Source organism: Octopus bimaculoides, chromosome 15, assembly GCF_046866305.1.
Source record: "Octopus bimaculoides isolate indiv1 chromosome 15, ASM4686630v1, whole genome shotgun sequence".
NCBI classification, from domain to species: Eukaryota; Metazoa; Mollusca; class Cephalopoda; order Octopoda; family Octopodidae; genus Octopus; species Octopus bimaculoides.
The window spans coordinates 56,572,926-56,592,925 of NC_142942.1; the positions used below are offsets into that span (position 1 = coordinate 56,572,926).

A 20,000-nucleotide genomic window follows, 5' to 3' on the forward strand; every position below is an offset into this window, starting at 1 on the left:
TCTTTGAATAACCGTTACAAAAGGAAAAAAAAAGGATTGCCCCTCCAAAAGGATCGCCCCTCCAAAAGGATCGCCCCCCCCCCTATTATGAAGTTGTTACTTTATTTATCTGTCGTTGCGCTACGGATGTGAAAACTGGAAAGTAATAAAAATAGAAGAAAAAACAACGGACTGCTTCCGATTTCTATGCTTAAGGAGAATACTCGACATCAAGTGGTTGCTAAGAGACCGAAATGAGCCAAAGGGGACGACGACGAGCATAATCAGGGCCAGGGAGGAAATAAGATACAAATGCTGGAAGTGGATCAGACATGTCCTCAAACAAGATCGAAAAAGCGGTTGTACGGCGGCGCTAAAGTGGAAACGTGAGGAGAAAAGAACAGCAAGGCGCCCTAAGGCCACATGGTGAAGGACTATTGACAAGGAAAGGAGACATGAAGGGCGGAAAAGCTGGAATGAGACCAGAACAGTGGCAGAAAACAGATCTGGATGGAAAGATCTTGTTGCAGTCACATGGCACGGAAAGAATTAACTAACTTTATTCATTGATCCCGAAAAAGCATGAAGTCGACTTCGGTAAGAATCGAACTGAGAGGGATGCAGAAAGCCGGAACGAATACCACAAGAAATTCTATCCAACGATTCTGCTAATTCACCGCCTCTAAGAAATCCTTAATGTTCAACCACTTAGTTTCACTTACGTCACTAATATCCTCGAAAGAACCAAAATAGGTAGGACGTTCATATCATCTCATTTGGTAAACTCTTTCCCACCTGTGAATAAATATTTTCAGCTTGAAGACTATTTCAAGAAACCATTATTTTCTTGGATTTAATATTCAAGGTTTAAACATCTTAATAAACATTTTTTCAAAGAACCAGAACCAAGAAACAAAAAAAATAAAAGAAAGAAAATAGAATTTCTAAATGAAGTGAAATTAATCTGAAGCTAACCACCAAGTAAGCAAAAAAAAAAAGAAAGAAAGAAATGAGAACCCCCTACCACACACACACACACACGCACACACACACACACACACTCACACACACACGCACACACACAGAATACGCTTTCACATAGAATAACCATTTGATAGGCCTGCAGAAACGATTCCACCGAGACTCACAGACATCTATAATAAAGCGATGCCAATATTTTTTCATGCTAAAAATAAGGCTGCATATTTTCTTAGGCACCTCATTTCCTGAGGCTCCCATATCTCATTTGCCCCTATCTAGAATTATTCACACACACACACGCACACACACACACGGGCACTCATATGGATACATATATATTTGTTAAACTGGTGTAATTTTCTTATCCAATTTGACAATTGCTTGAACACGAAACTCTACGCCTAGTGAGGCTTCTTCAGTATTAATAAAAATAAGTACAGTAATCCCTCGATTATCGCGGGTGTTACGTTCCCAAAACCTCCCACGATATGTGAAAATCCGCGAAGTAGAAACAGTACTGTACTGTATATTTTTTCTTATTATTTTTATAATTTGTATATATTTATCTTATCATAAATGCACAACAACACCAAGGAGGAATCGACGTAAGCTTAAATAATAAACCGCGATAGGCGAACCGCGATATGGCGAAGGATTACTGTATATATATATGTATGTATTCACCCACAAGGAGTTGGTTGGTCCGGGGTTTTAGTAAAAAGACCACTTGTCCAAAGTAGCACGTAGTGGAACTGAGCCTGAGACCACGTGGTTGGAAAGCAAGCTTCTTAACTCCACAGCCATGCTGTGGCCAAGGTCTACGAGAGCCGGGTGTAGGGGATTCGTTGACCCCGGAATCTGTTGACATCTCGGCAAGTGTTTACATACTACTGCAGACTTGCAACCCCGGCTCCAACCATTCTCTGAGGCACTGCGCATGTGTAGGAGTGGATGTGTGTGGGGGTGAGCGTGTGCCTGTGTCTATGCAAGTGGGTGTGTATGTGTACGCCTGTGTATATATGTGTGTGTGTGTGTCTATGCGTGTGCTATCCATCGCCTCATGCGGCAAAATTGTTTTGTTTCTTACCAGATTAATCTATTTTTAAGCTAAGCATTTTATTCCAGCTCGTCTTCCTGCTCTCTGCTTCTCTCTCTCTCTCTCTCTCTCTCTCTATATATATATATATATATATATATATATATATATATATATATATATATATATATATATATATATATATCTTTCTCTCTCTCTCTCTCTTTCTCTCTCTCTCTACCCTCTCTCTACCCTCTCTCTACCCTCTCTCTCTCTCTCTCACACACACATATGTCAAGACATACGTAGGCACAATCATAGAGCAACATACACTCCCTGAGAACACACACATTTACACCCACATACATACCTACCTATCTACTTACCCGCCTTCGTATATATATATATATATATATATATATATATATATATATATATATATATATATATATACATATATCCTGCTTCCTCCCTTTTAACCACCAACAGGGTGTGTGTGTGTGTGTGTGTGTGTGTGTGTGCACGTCTCTTATTTCACCCTAGTTCCCTGGTTTTCTTTATATTTCATTCTCCTTACCTTTTATGTTATGTCTGTCTCTGAGATAACATTGAAGCAGGTAAGAGAAGACCCTTAAAATATTCCCTAAGAATTTATTTTTCTTTTACCTATTTCTTTTACATTATATTTTATTCTCTCTGTGCTGAGAGTTGGAAAGGAATGGTTACAGTGAAGAATTTCTCCATAAACGGTTGTTGTAGAATATAAAGACTATTTATACAATAACACCATCTTCCTTAAAACAACTTCATCAATGAACAAACGAAGGAACCGCTACGAGTTCGTTGGACCTGCTGAAAATAATAGCCAAATCTGCCCCAAAAACATCCAACTGTCTTAGAAAAGCGGTCAGACAAAGCTGTCGGGAAAAGACGATGCTTTAAAAAAAAAAATAACAGAAACGCGATGGAATGTATTTTCTTTTTTCACCTTGTTGGTCAAGGGAACACCAGATCAAGGCATAACAAAAACTATGTATTCTTCGAGGTAATTACGGGACTTGGTTGTACGACCAGCTAGAAATAACAGCCAAATCTCTCGAATCTCACCCTAGTATTTAAAAGAAATAGCTTTTGTTATGTCCTGACCTGGTGATCCTTTGACCAACAAGACTTGTGGTGAAAAAGGAAAATACATTCCATCTCGTTTCTGTTTTTTTTTTTAAGGCATCGTCTTTTCCCGGCTGCTTTGTCTGACGTGACCTTTTCTAAGACAGTTGGATGTTTTTGAGGTAGATAGGTACAATAGCGCATTGTAAAATGTAGTCTTATATATACTATTCAGGTAGGGGCAAATTAGTTGATATAGTCCGAGAGGCAATGTATATATATAGGAGTGGCTGTGTCATAAGTAGCTTGCTTACCAACCACATGGTTCCATGTATATATATATATATATATATATATATATATATATATATATATATATATATATATATATATATATATATATATATATATATATGGGAGAATATACAAAAAATAACAACAGACGAGGACAGGTGGTGTAAATAACAAAAGTATATATTAGTATGACGCTCGGGAATACGGAAAGTCTTTGACGTTTCGAGCTACGCTCTTCAACAGAAAGAATACGGAGACAAGGAGAAAAACACGGAGAAAAAAAATTGAATAGTGTTCAGTCAACGGTCAATCATAATAATGGCCGATCGTATGTATGTATGTTTGTGTGTGTATGCCTATGTTCCTCCCCCACCATCGCTTGACATCCGATGCTGGTGTGTTTACGTCCCCGTAACTTGGCGCTTCGGCAAAAGAGAACCGATAGAATAAGTACTAGGCTTACAAATAATAAGTCTTGGGGTTGATTTGTTCGATAAAAGGCGGTGCTCCAGCATGGCCGCAGTCAAATGACTGAAACAAATAAATGAACAAAAGAATATATATATATATATATATGTAGATACAATTTAGAACAATAACAACGTTCTTATGTACAGTTTGTTGAATGGTATTGTAAAAAAAACAAAACGAAAATCTAAGAGACTTGTGTAGAGGCAATTTTCTTGAATTATTTTATTGTTTTATTTATTTGTATATATGTTTTTTGTCACTTCCACCATTTCTGTATAGAGACTTATTTGTTTGTTCCATTCGGTACTTAAAATGTATCTTACTTTTGCTTTCCTTTCTTAACTTCTACCACGACAGCGATGGAGGAAATATGGTACAACCAGATATTTTTGCTAACCTCGTCGGTGTCTGTCGGCTAATCTGGCTCTTTTTTTTTTTTTTTTGAAATATTTACAAGATAAGTAGGGTCAATGTTTAGATGGAGATGACAATCATTCTTTCTGTTTCTACGTATATATATATATATATATATATATATATATATATATATATATATATATATATATATATATATTTGCGCATGCACGAATATGAACCTTTAAATGACGTTGAAAAATGGTGGATGAAACAGGATAAGCCGGATATAAGGAGAAATGTGTTACTGTTGGTAAACTAAATCAACCAAAATAAACATGTCATGCTGCCGTATACAAATTTCGGTCCTTGATTTTATTAGTGGATATCAATGGATGTCAGATTCATATATATATATATATGTTTTCTTGAAGACACATCAAGTCAGCGTTGAATCAACGGCACCAAATAGGCGGCGCCAAACGGCTGTGCCTAAAATATCTTATACCTCTATATTTGTAAAGAGAAAGTATCTACAATAGGTCGACTGACGTGACCCTAGTATGTAACCGGTACGTATTTTATCGAATCCAGGAAGATTAGCAAGAAAATACACTTTACGAGGGATTTCAACCCAGAACATAGAGAGATGTTACTAAATAGTAAAATGCAAAAAGTCCACAACGTGCAATACCTTAGTTTGCAATGAGGAACAGAAAATTTGTGATGTTTGGGGCAAGGCACACAACGATGACCTCTTTGCCAAACGCTGTTGTTATCTTCCTCCTGGCAAGCCAATTTATTTCACTTTTAAACTGTATGTATTTACTAATTGCTGACAAATACGGTCACTAGTTTCCGCAGATCGTTCTGTTTCACCGTAATACTATAAGATATTCTACCCAGCCTCCTATCTTTTCTGCCAGCGTACTTCTGTTTTAAAAAACGATTATCGATTCGTTAATAATATAGAATAGCTATTATATTTCTTGTGTTTCTGTTTATCGTTTGTTATAAAGGTTAGCTTGTCGGTCAGTTGAGGCACAAGGAGGATGATATAATTTGAGATAACAACCTAACTGTTCTTCCGTGATTCATCTCAATGTAGAAATGTGTGTGTGTGTGTGAGCGTGCGTAGGTTAGGCACTCTTGTCGACTGAATTCTCTAACAACACGTTTTTACAATTACTTATTTGTATCGGCTTTCCTGAAAAAGCAGACTTGAGCATAACTTTGTTCTTTGACCCACCCCACGCAACTTTTCTATTCTATACACTTATTGTCTAATGAAGTCGCTAGTTGTGTGCACAGCTATCTATCTATCTATCTATCTATCTATCTATCTATCTATCTATCTATCTATCTATCTATATATATATATATATATATATATATATATATATATATATATATATATATATATATATATATATATATATATATATATATATATATATATATATATATAAAAGATGAAAGATAACATCTCAATTAATCGAAGTTTCCCCAACTTAACACTCTCACGCATTTGAAATACTACAGTAAACTACTACACAGCTTAGACAGAAAATGTTAACTTGATCTTCAAGATAATATGTTTTCATTTTTCAAGGTCAACGCCGATCATCTCATGTGTCAATACGACAGTATTTTTCTTATACTGCAAAACTTTTTCCACCCCACGATCGTATTTTAGCTGCTAGGGTTGTTGTTTCCATAGAATAAGTAATTAAAAAACAAAATGTTACTCCCTCCTTCTGGCTGCTAGCACCATGTGGAGGCAGGAACTTTGCCAGACAGATTGCAGATGTCTTAAAATTTATTTACTATAGAATAAATGATGGTGTGCTTACGGCTGTGCTATGCTGTATCTTTTTCTGTGTGGTTTATAATTTCACAGACAGCTTCAATTTGCTCTCCATGTAAAAAAGAAAGAAAGAAAGAAAGAGAGAGAGGGAGAGGGAGGGAGAGAGAGAGAGAGAGAGAAAGAAAGAAAGAAAGAAAGAAAGAAAGAAAGAGAATTAACCTCTGTATATTTACTCTATCAACTCTATCGACCTCTCTTTCAGCACTGATAGTCAGAACTGAAATATCACAAATGTATTTAACATTATCAGTTTCAGGCAGGGAGGGAAATTTCAAATGAAGCTGTTTTTCCATTCGATATTTGTAGTATAAATAAATAAAACAAAAATTAAAAATGAACATTAATTAAAATAAATAACAATTGCAGTTTAGATTTAAGTTACTTATTTTATTTCATTTATTCATTTTTTTCTTAGCAGAAACGGTAAAATGCCATTGTTGTACTTAGTTTTGCCTACGGTTTTAAGTTCAACTCTTGCTGGTGTTAACTTTGCTAGTCATCCCTGTGTAGTCGATAAAATAAGATCTTCCTGCCTCCCCGTTCACCATCACTCCCCTAGGAGGGTGTCCCATGCTGGACAGGTCAAAGGATAAAGGCCGGACTGTGGGCCACCTCTTCCACCATTGTCTGCAACTTACTTCATGCACTACATTATTCGTCTAATAAGTCGAAGATTATAATAAAGATAACCGTGGGTGTTTGCTCATTGCATGACTATCTTTACGACTTTATACGAATGTGTTTCAGGTTTGTCTATCAAGCCTGAAGCTGGTTTGGATGCATAGATCTACATACATATCTGTCTATATGCATACATATATGTTTGCGTATATACACATACATATGCACACATATGTGCATATGTAAATTATATCTGGGTAAAAATAGTTCTGTATGAACGTATACATACACAAACATACGGACACCTACAAATACACACATCATACACATAGCTATATATACACACATAAACATATATAAATAGATTCTTACATAATGCATGAGAAATCTCCAACGCGCATACAAACTCACACACACACACACACACACACACACACACACACACACACAGACATGCACATAATCGCACTGAGATATTCATACATTCTTGCACCAACTTACACAAATATATTTGTGTTGGCTATGAATTGACATTCACATTCTTGACTATTAGATTACATATTCTTAGATTTTATTTATTCTCGGGTGGATGTAGGCACATGTTACATACACATCTAATTGTGTAAGCATCTGCGCTATATGTAACATAACGAGAAGAGAGGTAAGCTTCCAGTTTGGCGAAGCTACGAAGGCCGTTGTCGATTTTTAGATTGCTATTGAGCTGACGCAGGTATAACTGTGTTGTAAAGAGGTTTACTCCGCAACTATTCGATTCCGGGTTCAAATGCACTGCTTGGTCGTTCGGTCAAGTATCTTTTTTTGTAGACAAATACTCTGTGGGTGAAAATCAGTAGAAAAAAATATTGTTTTATATGTGTGTGTGCACATATGTATATTTGTGTATATTATATATATATAAAACAAAAACAAAATGGAACAAGAATGTAACAGACAACAAAACATCCGGACAGTTGGACGATACAAAAAAGTTGTTGAATTTAGCAATTTTTGCTCCCGTTTTTTTTATACATTTTCGTTGGGTTTGTTTTTCTTTCTTAATAATTTTGAATAATTTTCATTTGAAGTCAAAAGTTCATCTTAATACAGGTTAGAGTCGAATAATAAGTCGATTCATCTTAAAATTATGACATCTCAGTTTTAAATAATTGACTTTTAAATGTTCTTGATAAACTCTGATAAGACGCGTCATGTTTTAAGCCAGCCGATAATTTAGCATAGGGGTCCGTTGTTAAAAGGGAGAAAGGGAGGAGGAGAGACGGAGAGAGAGAGAACCAGACAAGCGGACAAATGCAAACCTGGGAAGCGTTTCTAGGTCAAACTATACATCGACATCATACACGTCCTTCTTGTCTTTAAACACAAGACTTACTGTGAAGACGCAAGACCACCGATTCGAAATGGTGTCAGGCGGTTTAAAAATTTTTTTATTACTTATGTTCCGAAAAACTCTTCACTTTTTGGTCATATGTTCACAAACGCCTGTGTGAGGATGATTTGTTTTTGTATATGACATGTAAGCATTGTATATATGACGTATGAAATGTATGTGTCCGTAACGTATGTAAAGTTGGGTGTTTGGGCAATGTTTATATACAAGCTTATGTAAACTAATACAGTATTGAATATACTGAAGCGGGTTCTGATGGACATTGCGGAGTCGGAATTCATTTCGTCATTTCTCAACATCGGAATATTTCTTAGAAATATACGTAAACGGCTTCATATAAATCGTTAGTTTGCACCATCGACAACAAGTTCTAGTAATGAATGTCTTTACGTTCTGAGTTCGAATTCTGCCGAGGTCCCCTTTACATTTCATCCTTTCGGGATCGATAAATTAAGTACCAGTTGCGTAATGGAGTCAATCTAATCGACTGCTCCACCCCTGCGCAAAAAAAATCGGGTCTTGTGCGTAGAGTAGAAAAGTATGTATGTATGTATGTGTGTGTGTGTGTGTGTGTGTGTGTGTGTGTGTGTGTGTGTGTGTAGCGGACTTCCATACAATTTCCGTCTTCCGAATTCTACCGAAGACTATGGCGGCAGATGATACATGAATGCATGCTTAAAAACGCTGCGCAGTGGAATCGAAACCGGAAACGATATGGTTTCGTTGCGAACTTCTTGAAAGGGTTAAACCGAAATCTCTCGATTTTTCCTTTTTAATTATCGCAATTAACTCAAACCTAACCCAACCCAACCCATCCCAAAACTCTGCTAACTATTAACACCTGAACATTCAACTTGCTTGAAAATACCATTTACTCCATCCAGTCATGTAGTCTCACCTGACGAGTAAATAAACAAAAAGCATGTTTCCCCACCGAATAAAATCTATGTTTTTTAAATGATCGCATTGGAGAATGGCGTAGCTTCTGCAATCACGACATCTTCGGTTCAGTGAGATACATTTATTCGCCTGTTTATCGGATATAGAAGTAAAGTAACAGAAATTTACTCAGTTGGGAATAATAGAGCGTAGTAAGTAGGTTAGATAAAAAGTGCGGGGGGAAAAAAAAGAAGAGAGAGAGAGAGAGAGAGAGAGAGAGAGAGAGAGAGAGAGAGAGAGAGAGAGAGAGAGAGAGAGAGAGAGAGAGAGAGAGAGAGAGAATGTGTGTGTGTGGATGGGAAGTAGAGAATTTTTTTATGGTATTAATGAGAAAATGGGGAACGTATATGAACACGTAAGTGAAAGAGATGGGGAAGAAGGCGTGTGTTTTGTGTCTATATGTGCATAATTCTCTCTCTCTCTCTCTCTCTCTCTCTCTCTCTCTCAGTGTGTGTGTTCTCTGTAAAAAGAAAACACCCATGGAAATATATTCATTAGAAAATAAAAGAATAAAAAGTGAAAGGAAAGATAACCAAGTAGATCGACTGTAGCTGGAGTTTCTATTTATATACAGACATGATGGCCACTCCCGCCGAAGACAACGCGTGGGCGTCCAGCTTTTTGCCGAACGACCTGCACAAAGGATTCGTTTATAAGGATCAAATGTCCGCGCCGCACATTCTTTTCTACTCTTGGCATAAGACCCGAAAATTTCGGGGGAGAGTGTTAGTCGATTAGATCGACCTCAGTACGCAACTGGTATTTAATTTATCGACTCCGAAAGGATGAAAGGCAAAGTCAACTTCAGCGGAATTTGCACTCCGAACGTAAAGACAGACGAAATACCGCTGAATATTTCGCCCGGCGCGTTAACGTTTCTGCCAGCTCTTTCCGTGCCGCACATTAGCTCACCTGTCCTTCCATCAAAATGACGTTGTCTGAACAGGTGCACAGGTGTGTGCCACGCGTCAGGTGTCGAAATCATCTCAGAGCAACGGGAGATGAAGTGTTTGGCTCAAGAACACAACGCAGTCTACGAATCGAAACCACGATCTTGCAATTGTGAGTGGCAACACTCTAGCCATTACCCATACAACCTCACGCACACACGCACACACACACACACACACACACACATAAGTACACATATACATACACAAGCACCCTCAGATACCACACACACACACACACACACACACACACACACATAAACACAGGTATGAGATGGAACTAGTGAGAGATAATAATTTATGGCGCCAAGCCATAAATATAGAAATGGGGGATGATATCGTCGATTGAAGCAATTCCCAGGCAGCGCGAAATGGGAAAATCGGTAGAGCGCCAGACAGAATTCTGCACTGTATTTGGTTCTGACTTACTGCGCTTTGAGTTCAAATCTCGCCGATATCAACTTTGCCTTTCATCCGTTCTTCGAAATCGATAAAGAAGAACGAACCCAACGCTGTGGATTGACGGAACTGTAAAAATGTCAGACAGGGTGCCTTGTGGTATTTGTTCCGGTTCTTTACGTTCTGACCCAGTCTTAATCGGTCCCGTCGTCCGGTCTGACATGAACCACTTAACACCTGAAGGTCCTTTAGCAGCAAACACTGGAGCCAGGCTTGAGGACACCTTCCTTCCTTCCTTCCTTCCTTTCATCTTGATAACGGTAATGATGAGTAAGACGAGGATGGTAAAGGTGATGAAGACGACGACGATGACAATAAAAATGATGATGATGACGATGATGATGATGATGGCGGCTGCTGCTGCAGTGGTTGAATGTGGTGGTGGTGATGATAACGATGATAAAAATGACGATGATGTTCACGGCTGTGGTAGTAGTGGTGTTGTTGTTGTTGTAGTAGGTGTTTTTGGTGATGACGGTGATGATGATGATGATGATGATAAGAATGAGGACGTTGAGAATGATGAAACAGACTGAAGCAACCGCAATTGTAAAGAGCGAGTAAAGAATCTGCTCTTAACCTGCTTTGCTGAATGTTTACCGGAAAATTGGCAAAAAAATTTTTTTTTAAATAACTGATTTGCCAAAAATTGAATATCCTGGTTGAAATTTAGGTTAAATCCTTTGCACAAATAAATCCTTAGCTTTAAAGAGATTTCCTACGAGTTCTAGAAGCTTCACTTCTTGCCTGAATCATTTGGAAATCGTGAACAAAGTATTCAAGTGCGTTTCATTTCACGATTGTTGTCATTGTTGTTGTTATGGTTGTTCTTGTGTACTCAGGTCAGCCTTGATCGAGAATGCTTACGGTCAAAGATATTTTAGCTGCGACTGCATCTGCCTATAAGAGGTGCTTAGTCCAGCATTGCCGAGGAATTATGTTAATGACCTGAACTCCGAAGTGCGACGAACAATCTGAAAAATCCCCAAAATTAAATGAAAAGTGAAGTCGACCTCGGCGGAATTTGAACTCAGAACGTAAAGACAGACGTAACGCTAAGCATTTTGTCTGGCGTGCTAACGCTTCTGCCAGCTCGCCGCCCTGAGTTAATTTAATAATTGAATAATAAATATTTCTGTCGTGTAGGGGATAGCGCGCTAGACTTTCAACCCAGAGATCATAGGTTCGAATCCTACCAGCGATGCGAATTACTATTTCTGTTTCATCTAATTCTTTAACTATTTTTGGTCATGCTGCAACACTACTGCACTGCTATACTTTTGCAATGTTCGTTGTATAAATTGAGATCTTTCGAGATTCAAATTACTGCAACCGCACCACCGACCTGTTTGCTATTTTACCATCAACTCTTTGACTGTTTGTTGGTGTTGCTATCGTTGTTGTTGCTGTTTTAGCTTTAGAAATTGTTTTCTTTTGGTATATTGGATTGGTTTACTGTGTTGGTTTTGTTACAATTGACTGGAATCGGTTAACTTTCTATCTAAACTGCTGAACAACCTGTTGCTGATTGCTCTAGGAAATTCTAGAATGGTAGGAATCGGTCTACTTTTTCTCTTAATTGGTGAACAATCTGCTGCTTATTGTTCGAGGAAATAATTACAATTGAATAATTCGCTTATATTCTGTCATGATTGGTAAACTAATGATGATGGTAATCATTGTCATCATCACCATCGTCATCATCTTTGTCGTCGTTGTTGTCGTCGTTGTCATCATCATCATCACAGTGGGGATGTTATCAAGGGCGGTGTAGTAATGATGACGCTAATGGTGGTGGAAGTGATGGTGGTGATGACGGAGGAGGAGGAGGAAGAAGATAATTGCTTCTAACACAGGCACGAGATTACCTATGTTTTATTTTATACTGACATAGTGAGCTGGAGGGGGGGGGGGATGGAAAGCAAATATCGTCCTTGATCGGATTGAACTCGGGTCGTAAAGAATCATGAGAAATGCTGGAGCACCGCCTTAATATATTCAATGTAGATTCCATTTGTGTTTATGGCGTCTTAATTTATGCAACATGTAGTTATTTATTTAAAATCGATTGTATTTGAATTTGTGCTACATGAATTTATTCAACATGTATATTTGAAGTAAATTGTATTTTTTAAAGTAAGCTTTTGAAAATATTTTCTGTCTGTTTTCAGGTTGTCCCTAACAGTCCAGCCCAAGGAAGACTGCACGGTGGGGATGCGATCTTAGCTATCGGCAGCACAAATACGCAGAACCTCACTCACATGCAAGCTCACCAATTAATTAGAAATGCAGGCAACATGCTCCAGTTGACACTCATTAAGTAAGTAAAGAACGTCTAAGTTTATGTATACAGAAATTAATAGTGGTTAACGTAATTGATTCAGGTTCGCATGGTCGCGGTTTCGATCCCCTGGCTGGATACTGCATTGAGCAAAGTACTTTATTCCACCTTCCTCCAGCTCAGTTAGCAGAAAATTAGTACCATTAACAGCTGGGTGGTGGTGGTGGGCGGGCATGGAGAATAAAGCCTACAACGAACTGGCAACCCATTGTTATATGAGTCGATTAAACGCGTTGGAAACTGGAACAAGCTCCGTTTTAATGTGCTTTTCTAGATTCTTGACAAACCTTAATTCTAAAACATCCCTCCATGCCACCCACGCGAGAGCCTCTGCAGGCCAATGCGAGAAAGATCAAAGCCAAGAAAATTATTTGCACTTTCAAGCAAAAATGTATTCCAGATACCCTTTCATGCCGCTGGATGTTATGAATGAGTGTTTTCAATTGCGTGCTTCGTATTGAAATTCTTCCAAAATTCTTGAAGTAAAATAGAACCCTTCACACACATGAAAAGCAAAACTCCTTCATTTTTTGCCGATTCATTCTTTCTAAGCTTTCTCTTGATCTTCTCGCGCTTCATTCTCTCTCTTTCAAACTTTGAACAACCACTGTGCGCTCTTTTCCTCCACCCACTTCGGTCATGTGCCTCCCACTCCCAATCAACAATTTGAAACTCCTGTCTGTGTCAGGGCAATTCTGAGGCAGTCATTAAACCTTATTTTGGGTGTATGTGCTTGCCTATTACCATCTTCCAGCTCACCATACAAAAACTGCTTAGGAAGTCTTTCATCATTTATTATCACCAAATCTCCACCCCCACCTGAAACGTCTTTGTAGAATCATCGATTATGTATGTATGAATGTACGTATAGTGATAGACACAGTGATTGATATACTCGTAAATGTATGGAAAGAGAAACGGTTATGCTTAATAGAGCATAGATCCAAGCGCGTGTGCCTGTTATCTGAACAAAAGGTTACAAAGATTCCACACTAACAAACATTTCTGTGTCAGAACAATGGGTTAACAGGTACTTTATATTAAGAGTACATATTTCTTTTTCTACAACAGCATCCAACGCAACCAAAGCTCTTTTATCCAATTTACTTATTCCGTATATTTCTTCAGAATGTGTCAAGCGGTAAAAATGAAAACAAAAAAGTTATGCAACGCTTAATACATTGAGATTACTTTCATTTTCAGCGTGAGATTCCACGCATTTTGCGGACATAAATGAAATATCGCTTCTATTGTTAAAGCTTGACTTCTTGTTGAACGGCGGCCAACTCTCTCCTTCAAACATCACACTCTCTTGTATCATAGTAAATAAGAAAACGAATACTGGCGGTGTAGTTCTATGCTTTGGCCTTAAAAAGACAGGTTGTTCACGGCTGGAATGTCTTTGAGGATATGTTTGCTAGATTAGGGCTCAGGACTGATCTTGGGGTAGTGGGAAGAGGGATAAACTGCTGTTGCTGTTTGTCCTCCTCCTCCGACTACTACTACTACTGCTACTACTACTACTACTACTACTACTACTACTACTACTGCTACTACTACTACTACTACTACTACTACTACTGCTACTACTACTACTGCTGCTGCTGCTGCTGCTGCTGCTGCTGCTGCTGCTGCTGCTGCTGCTGCTACTACTAACTTTGACACCAGGCCAGTAATTTCAGAGGAGGAGGTAAGTCGATTACATCGACCTAGTACTCAACTGGTACTTACTTTATCGACCTCGAAAGGATGATAAGCAATGTCGACCTCGGCGGAATTTGAACTCAGGTCTTATATCTATATTAGAAAGGATTATTACTGCACCAACAAAGCTGGGTGAAGTTAGTGCGTCGAACAAAAAATGCTTAGAGGCATTTTCTTCAAATTTCACCGAGGTCGACTTTGCTTTTCATTCTTTCGAGAGGGACGTCAATAAAATAAGTACCAGTCGAGCACTGGGGGTCGATGTAATGACACCCCCATTCCCTAAAATTGCTGGCCTCGTGGTTAAAAATTAGAAATAATTATTATTCGTTGAACCAACGGCTAACTTACACTCAGTCAAGCAGTTCGACATAGAGATCGATAAAATAAACATCAAATTTTAAAATAAGTACTACTAGTTGACATGGACGACTAAAATTCTTCTAAAAGGTACTCCAGAATGGCCGCATTTCACTAATTGGAACAATTAAAAAGAGAAAAGAAAAACAACTTCTCAGTGATATAAACAGATGTTAATTTATGCAAGGAATAAATGATAGAAAGCACTCGATAATTCATGTATACACATCGTTACGAATGCATTAATTATTTCTTGATTCCACTTGTTGATAAGTTATGCAAATATTTAGTGATAAAAAATCGTCGATAATTAATGTGTACACATTGTTGCGAATGTGTTAATTGTTGATATTCATTGATGCGAACTTGTTAGTAATTTTAGAACTGTCGCAAATTGAACGAAACGCTGTTGCTAATATTTCAACTGTTAAATTAATGCAAATTTGTTAATGTTCATTTTGGTTTCTCTCTTTGCAGACAAGCTTTCGCTGCACCCTTAGATATCCGTCCCAAAGGTCCACTGAAGTTCTCACCATGGAAACACCAACAACAGTAATAACAACAGAAAACAGCAGCAACACCACTAAGAACAACTCTAACAGAATAACAACAACAACAACATCAGGAATGGCATTTACATAACTGCAAGACCTACAAAATATGTGTGCGCATGCGTGCGTGCGTGCGTGTGTGTATGTGTGTGGATGGATGTGTTTGTATGTAAGTATATATGAATGTACGTATGTGTATGTGTGTACGAATGTTAATGTAAAAATTAAGGAATACTTTATAAACAATTGTATATTTAGTAAGACAAATTACGAAACACACACACCACCACCACCACTATTAATAGTAATAATATAACAATAACAATAACAAAGCAGCAACAACAACAGAGACATTTTGATGATACGGACTCTATAACAAATACGTGATAACAGCAATTATAACGACAACAGCAACATCAATAATGATAACAACAACAACAATAGCAACCACAATATTAATTTCTTTATTGCTCTTTGAGAGTTGGATATAATAATAATAATAACAATAATAGCGATGGTTATTTAATGTCGAAACACGGACATATTCATGCGAAGGTTGTTCAAAAACGAAGTAAATATATCGAGAAGCAGGAAAAAAGTAACTACGACATGCTTTAGCGCCGTTGAGGTTTTAGAAATAGACAATCAATAACAACAACAACAATGATAATAATGTTTTGCTATTTGCCACAAGGGCGATGGACGAAGAGTCATTACTGGAACAAGCTACAAAAATGAAGGAAAAAAACCCCGATTGTAATAGAGCAACAATGATAAACGGAATCGCCAACTTGATCTTCGTACCATTCGTGTTACCATACATTAAAGGCGATGGTTTGCCTAAATTGGTTGAACGAAGGACAAAATATCTTCGCTTTCTTTCGCTTCCTTCAGGAGTCGATGAACTACGCATCGGGGTATCGTTTCACTCGGGTATCGTTTCACTCGGGTATACCATCTTCCAAAAATAGGTGGCTTTTGGTGGGATAAGAAAAGTCTTTATTATATTGTTGTTGGTGTTGTTGTGGACAGTCTTCAAGATATAAACATAGTGAAAATATCGGGACACAATTTTGGTTGAAATTAAATCTCGCTGCCCATTCACAAGCGCACGTACATACACGATATCTCCATGCGCGCACACGCACGCACACACACACACATACACACACACGCACACAGGCATACACATGCACACACATTAGTTTCATTTTTAAGTTTTGAAACAGACACTTCAAAGGTACGGGACCTCGAAGTTCGTTTATATCACGTGTCAAAATATATTTAATTCAACAAGTGTTATACGCGTAACTCAAGACACCCGTGTAACTTTTTCAAGTGTTTTCAGCTTCAAAAATTAAAAAAAATATATTTTACAAAACTTACTGAGCAAATATACATTGTTTTCTTCTCGTTGTAATACTTAAGTTTAAACACACACATACATACATACATACATACATACATACATATATATATATGTATATATATATATATATATATATATATATATATATATATATATATATATATATATATATACATATGTATATTGTGTGTATTATTTCTAAATTTTATCTTTTAGTCTTCTTCGTTATAATGATCTAGAATGTCTATTTTTTTTTTTTTTTTTTTTTTTTTTGCCTGATCCAATACTTTGTCAACTGTTTTAAAGATAACTTACTTTCTATTATGTGTTGGGTTCTTTATCAGAAAAAAAAATGCAACAACACCACCAGATATAAACCATTCAGGAATAATGCGCCGAATTATTTCACTGATCATAAATAAACTGTAGTTGTGAACCAACAGACAAAAAAAAAAAAGAATAAAATGAAAAGGAAAGAAGCCTCACTGATGGTAACAACTTTGTGCTTCTTAAATGGGAAAAACTAAATGCGCATTAGAACGAAAAGCAAAGGAAAATGGCATACAAGTCATGAATTCTTTGTGGCAGTTATGATGTACGAATTTCAATATTATATTAATTATAATATACTATTATAATTATATATCTCTAAATTATATGTTAAATTATGAAATAAAGATGAGTAAAAAAGAAAATATATATTTGGTGGTTCTTTTCTTATTTTGCTTTTTATTCTAAACATGGAGGGGGAAAATATTAAACAACATCAAAACACCGGAGGAAGAAAATAACACTACCAACAACAACAACAACATGGGGCGTGGGAGAAAATAGAAACAACCTCTTTTCTACTACTATGCTGGAAATAAAATCAAGGGTGACTTCACCACTAAATCTCCTAATATTAAAATCCCCTTAAACAATATATCGTGCAATGATGCAATTTTATTATGAGGTACTCATCAGATATGCATTTGCAGTTTATTAAATTAAGTTGCTACGTCACGACATATTTAGTAAAACAATGTTATAGGCCGCACAAAGTATCTGAAGAAAACATTTAATGCGTCTAAAATTACATAATTAAATAGCATTTTGCATCACGTTTTATTTTGGGAAGAAAAATTATCGAACAAAATGTAAAACACGGTGAAATGTATTCATATAATTGCAGGATATTATCTGCATCACATAAAATAAAACTGCATAATTAAGCGTCGTTAAACGTCTTCAGTCGCACAATTAAGCACATTATGTATTAAAAAATTTGAATAATTAAACGACTTTATGCGTATCTATATACAAACGCATATATTCAAGCACACACACAGACATACATACACACACACACACACACACACACACACACACACACACACACACACACACACACACACACACACACACACACACACACACATATATATATATATATATATAAAATGAACTCAAAGAAATAATAATCCAGGGGTGCAAATGACATGTATTTGGTAATTAAGCTAATGGACGCTATATTGAAAGCCGTACGCAATAAATTCTAAATTCATTGATATTTCTCTCTAAATTGGAGACGGAAAGCAAAGTAAATAAATAAATAGATAAATAATAATAATAATAATAATAATGATAATGATAATAATAATAATAATAATAATAATAATAATAATAATAATAATAATAGTTTGGATAATTCACCTCTAGAAACATGGGTGTTTTGTTCATCGTCCTTAAACAAACGTTAGTGAGGGACTTTTTAAGCGGGATGGGCTACTCGACCTGAAGAAAATTCTAACTGGACCCCCCACCTGCAAGGTCATGCGCTGTTTGTCTTGATATAAGATCGCCATGTTGCGCACATATGGTTGTGATGCATGTGCCTGGTGTACCCTTATTAAACGGGTATTCACGATGGGTATATTGGGCTTCGTATATTTGTAATCCAGTGTCACTTTGATGGCATATGTTGCTCTCTCACTCAACAATAATAATAATAAATAAGTATATAAATAAATACATAAACAAATGAAAGCTAAAAAAACCTGCGACAATTGTTAGCAACTTTAAAGGAGAAAGGGAGATAACTGCAAGGAATGAAACATTCCTCGAATAATTTTATATGCTCAGGAGAAACGATGGTTTGATCTTTGCTTTCAGGGAATTAAGAATTCGTTGCTGCTATATTCAGTACACTACACCCTCACTTTAGTAGACAAATACATGACATGGAATTCTTTCGAGTAAGAATTCTACGTCATGGCTGTGTGGTAAGAAGTTTACTTCAAGCTGCATAGTTCCAGGATCAGTCCCACTGCGTCATATATATATATATATATATGTATTGGAGAGAGAGAGAGAGAGAGAGAGAGAGAGAGAGAGAGAGAGAGAGAGAGAGAGAAAGTGAGAGACAGAGAGAGAGGGAGAGTCAGACAGACGGATGGATGTTTTTGAACATCTTGGTATCCAGTAATAAGGTTCGCACGAGGGGTTCTTTAGACGGTTGGTAGGCACCTTGACCCTCAACCGGTTTTGTTCCACGTACGATTTGCGCTATTCGAACACATGCACAAAGACAACTTAGTTTCAGCCGAATCTCGGAACTGTACCATCAATATGAAATACGTCACTAACATCCCGGCAACCTGAAAAGATAGAAACAATTGTAGTAGAAAGAGTAAGCATGGGTCAGAGTGGTCAAATGGTCAAAGGGTCAAATGGTCAAGAAGATCATGGTTTCGAATTCAATACCACTTGGTCAGTGGCTCGGACAAGTGTCTTCTATTCCACTATAACCCCAGGACGGCTAATGTCTCTTGAGTGAACTTAGTGGACAGAAACTGTGTAGAAGGTGGCGAGCTGGCAGAATCGTTAGCACGCCGGGCGAAATGCTTAGCGGTATTTCGTTTGCCGTTACGTTCTGAGTTCAAATTCCGCCGAGGTCGACTTTGCCTTTCATCCTTTCGGGGTCGAAATGGAAAACAAAACAAACAACATACAGAACGACCCTTCATCAGTTGTTGGCTGTTTTTCTAGTCTAGTATTTCGAGCATTCAACAGCAGATATATATATATATATGGAGCGAACATGACACAATGAAGTAGAGAAATTTGAAAAGACAACACGAAACCGGTTATTTCTCAAAATACAATGTTTATATACCAAAACGATTTTCTAACATTTTTCTAACATTTTTCTAACATTTTTCTGACAT

The 20,000-nt window shown here is 37.1% G+C and overlaps 2 protein-coding genes across 2 annotated transcripts in view; one reads left to right on the forward strand and one right to left on the reverse strand.

Moving 5' to 3' along the window:
- The window catches only part of LOC106881479 (PDZ and LIM domain protein 1), a 46,453-nt gene extending 28,963 nt beyond the window's left edge, over positions 1–17,490 (forward strand). Inside the window, exons 2-3 of the mRNA XM_014931878.3 lie at positions 12,638–12,786; positions 15,349–17,490. Coding sequence (XP_014787364.1) covers positions 12,638–12,786; positions 15,349–15,427 — 228 coding nt within the window. The 3' untranslated portion in view covers positions 15,428–17,490. The remainder of the gene's footprint in view (positions 1–12,637; positions 12,787–15,348) is intronic.
- A 96-nt stretch (positions 17,491–17,586) lies between these two features.
- LOC149132544 (uncharacterized) overlaps positions 17,587–20,000 on the reverse strand; it is a 10,648-nt gene continuing 8,234 nt past the window's right edge. Inside the window, exon 4 of the mRNA XM_089363908.1 lies at positions 17,587–19,430. Coding sequence (XP_089220034.1) covers positions 19,308–19,430 — 123 coding nt within the window. The 3' untranslated portion in view covers positions 17,587–19,307. The remainder of the gene's footprint in view (positions 19,431–20,000) is intronic.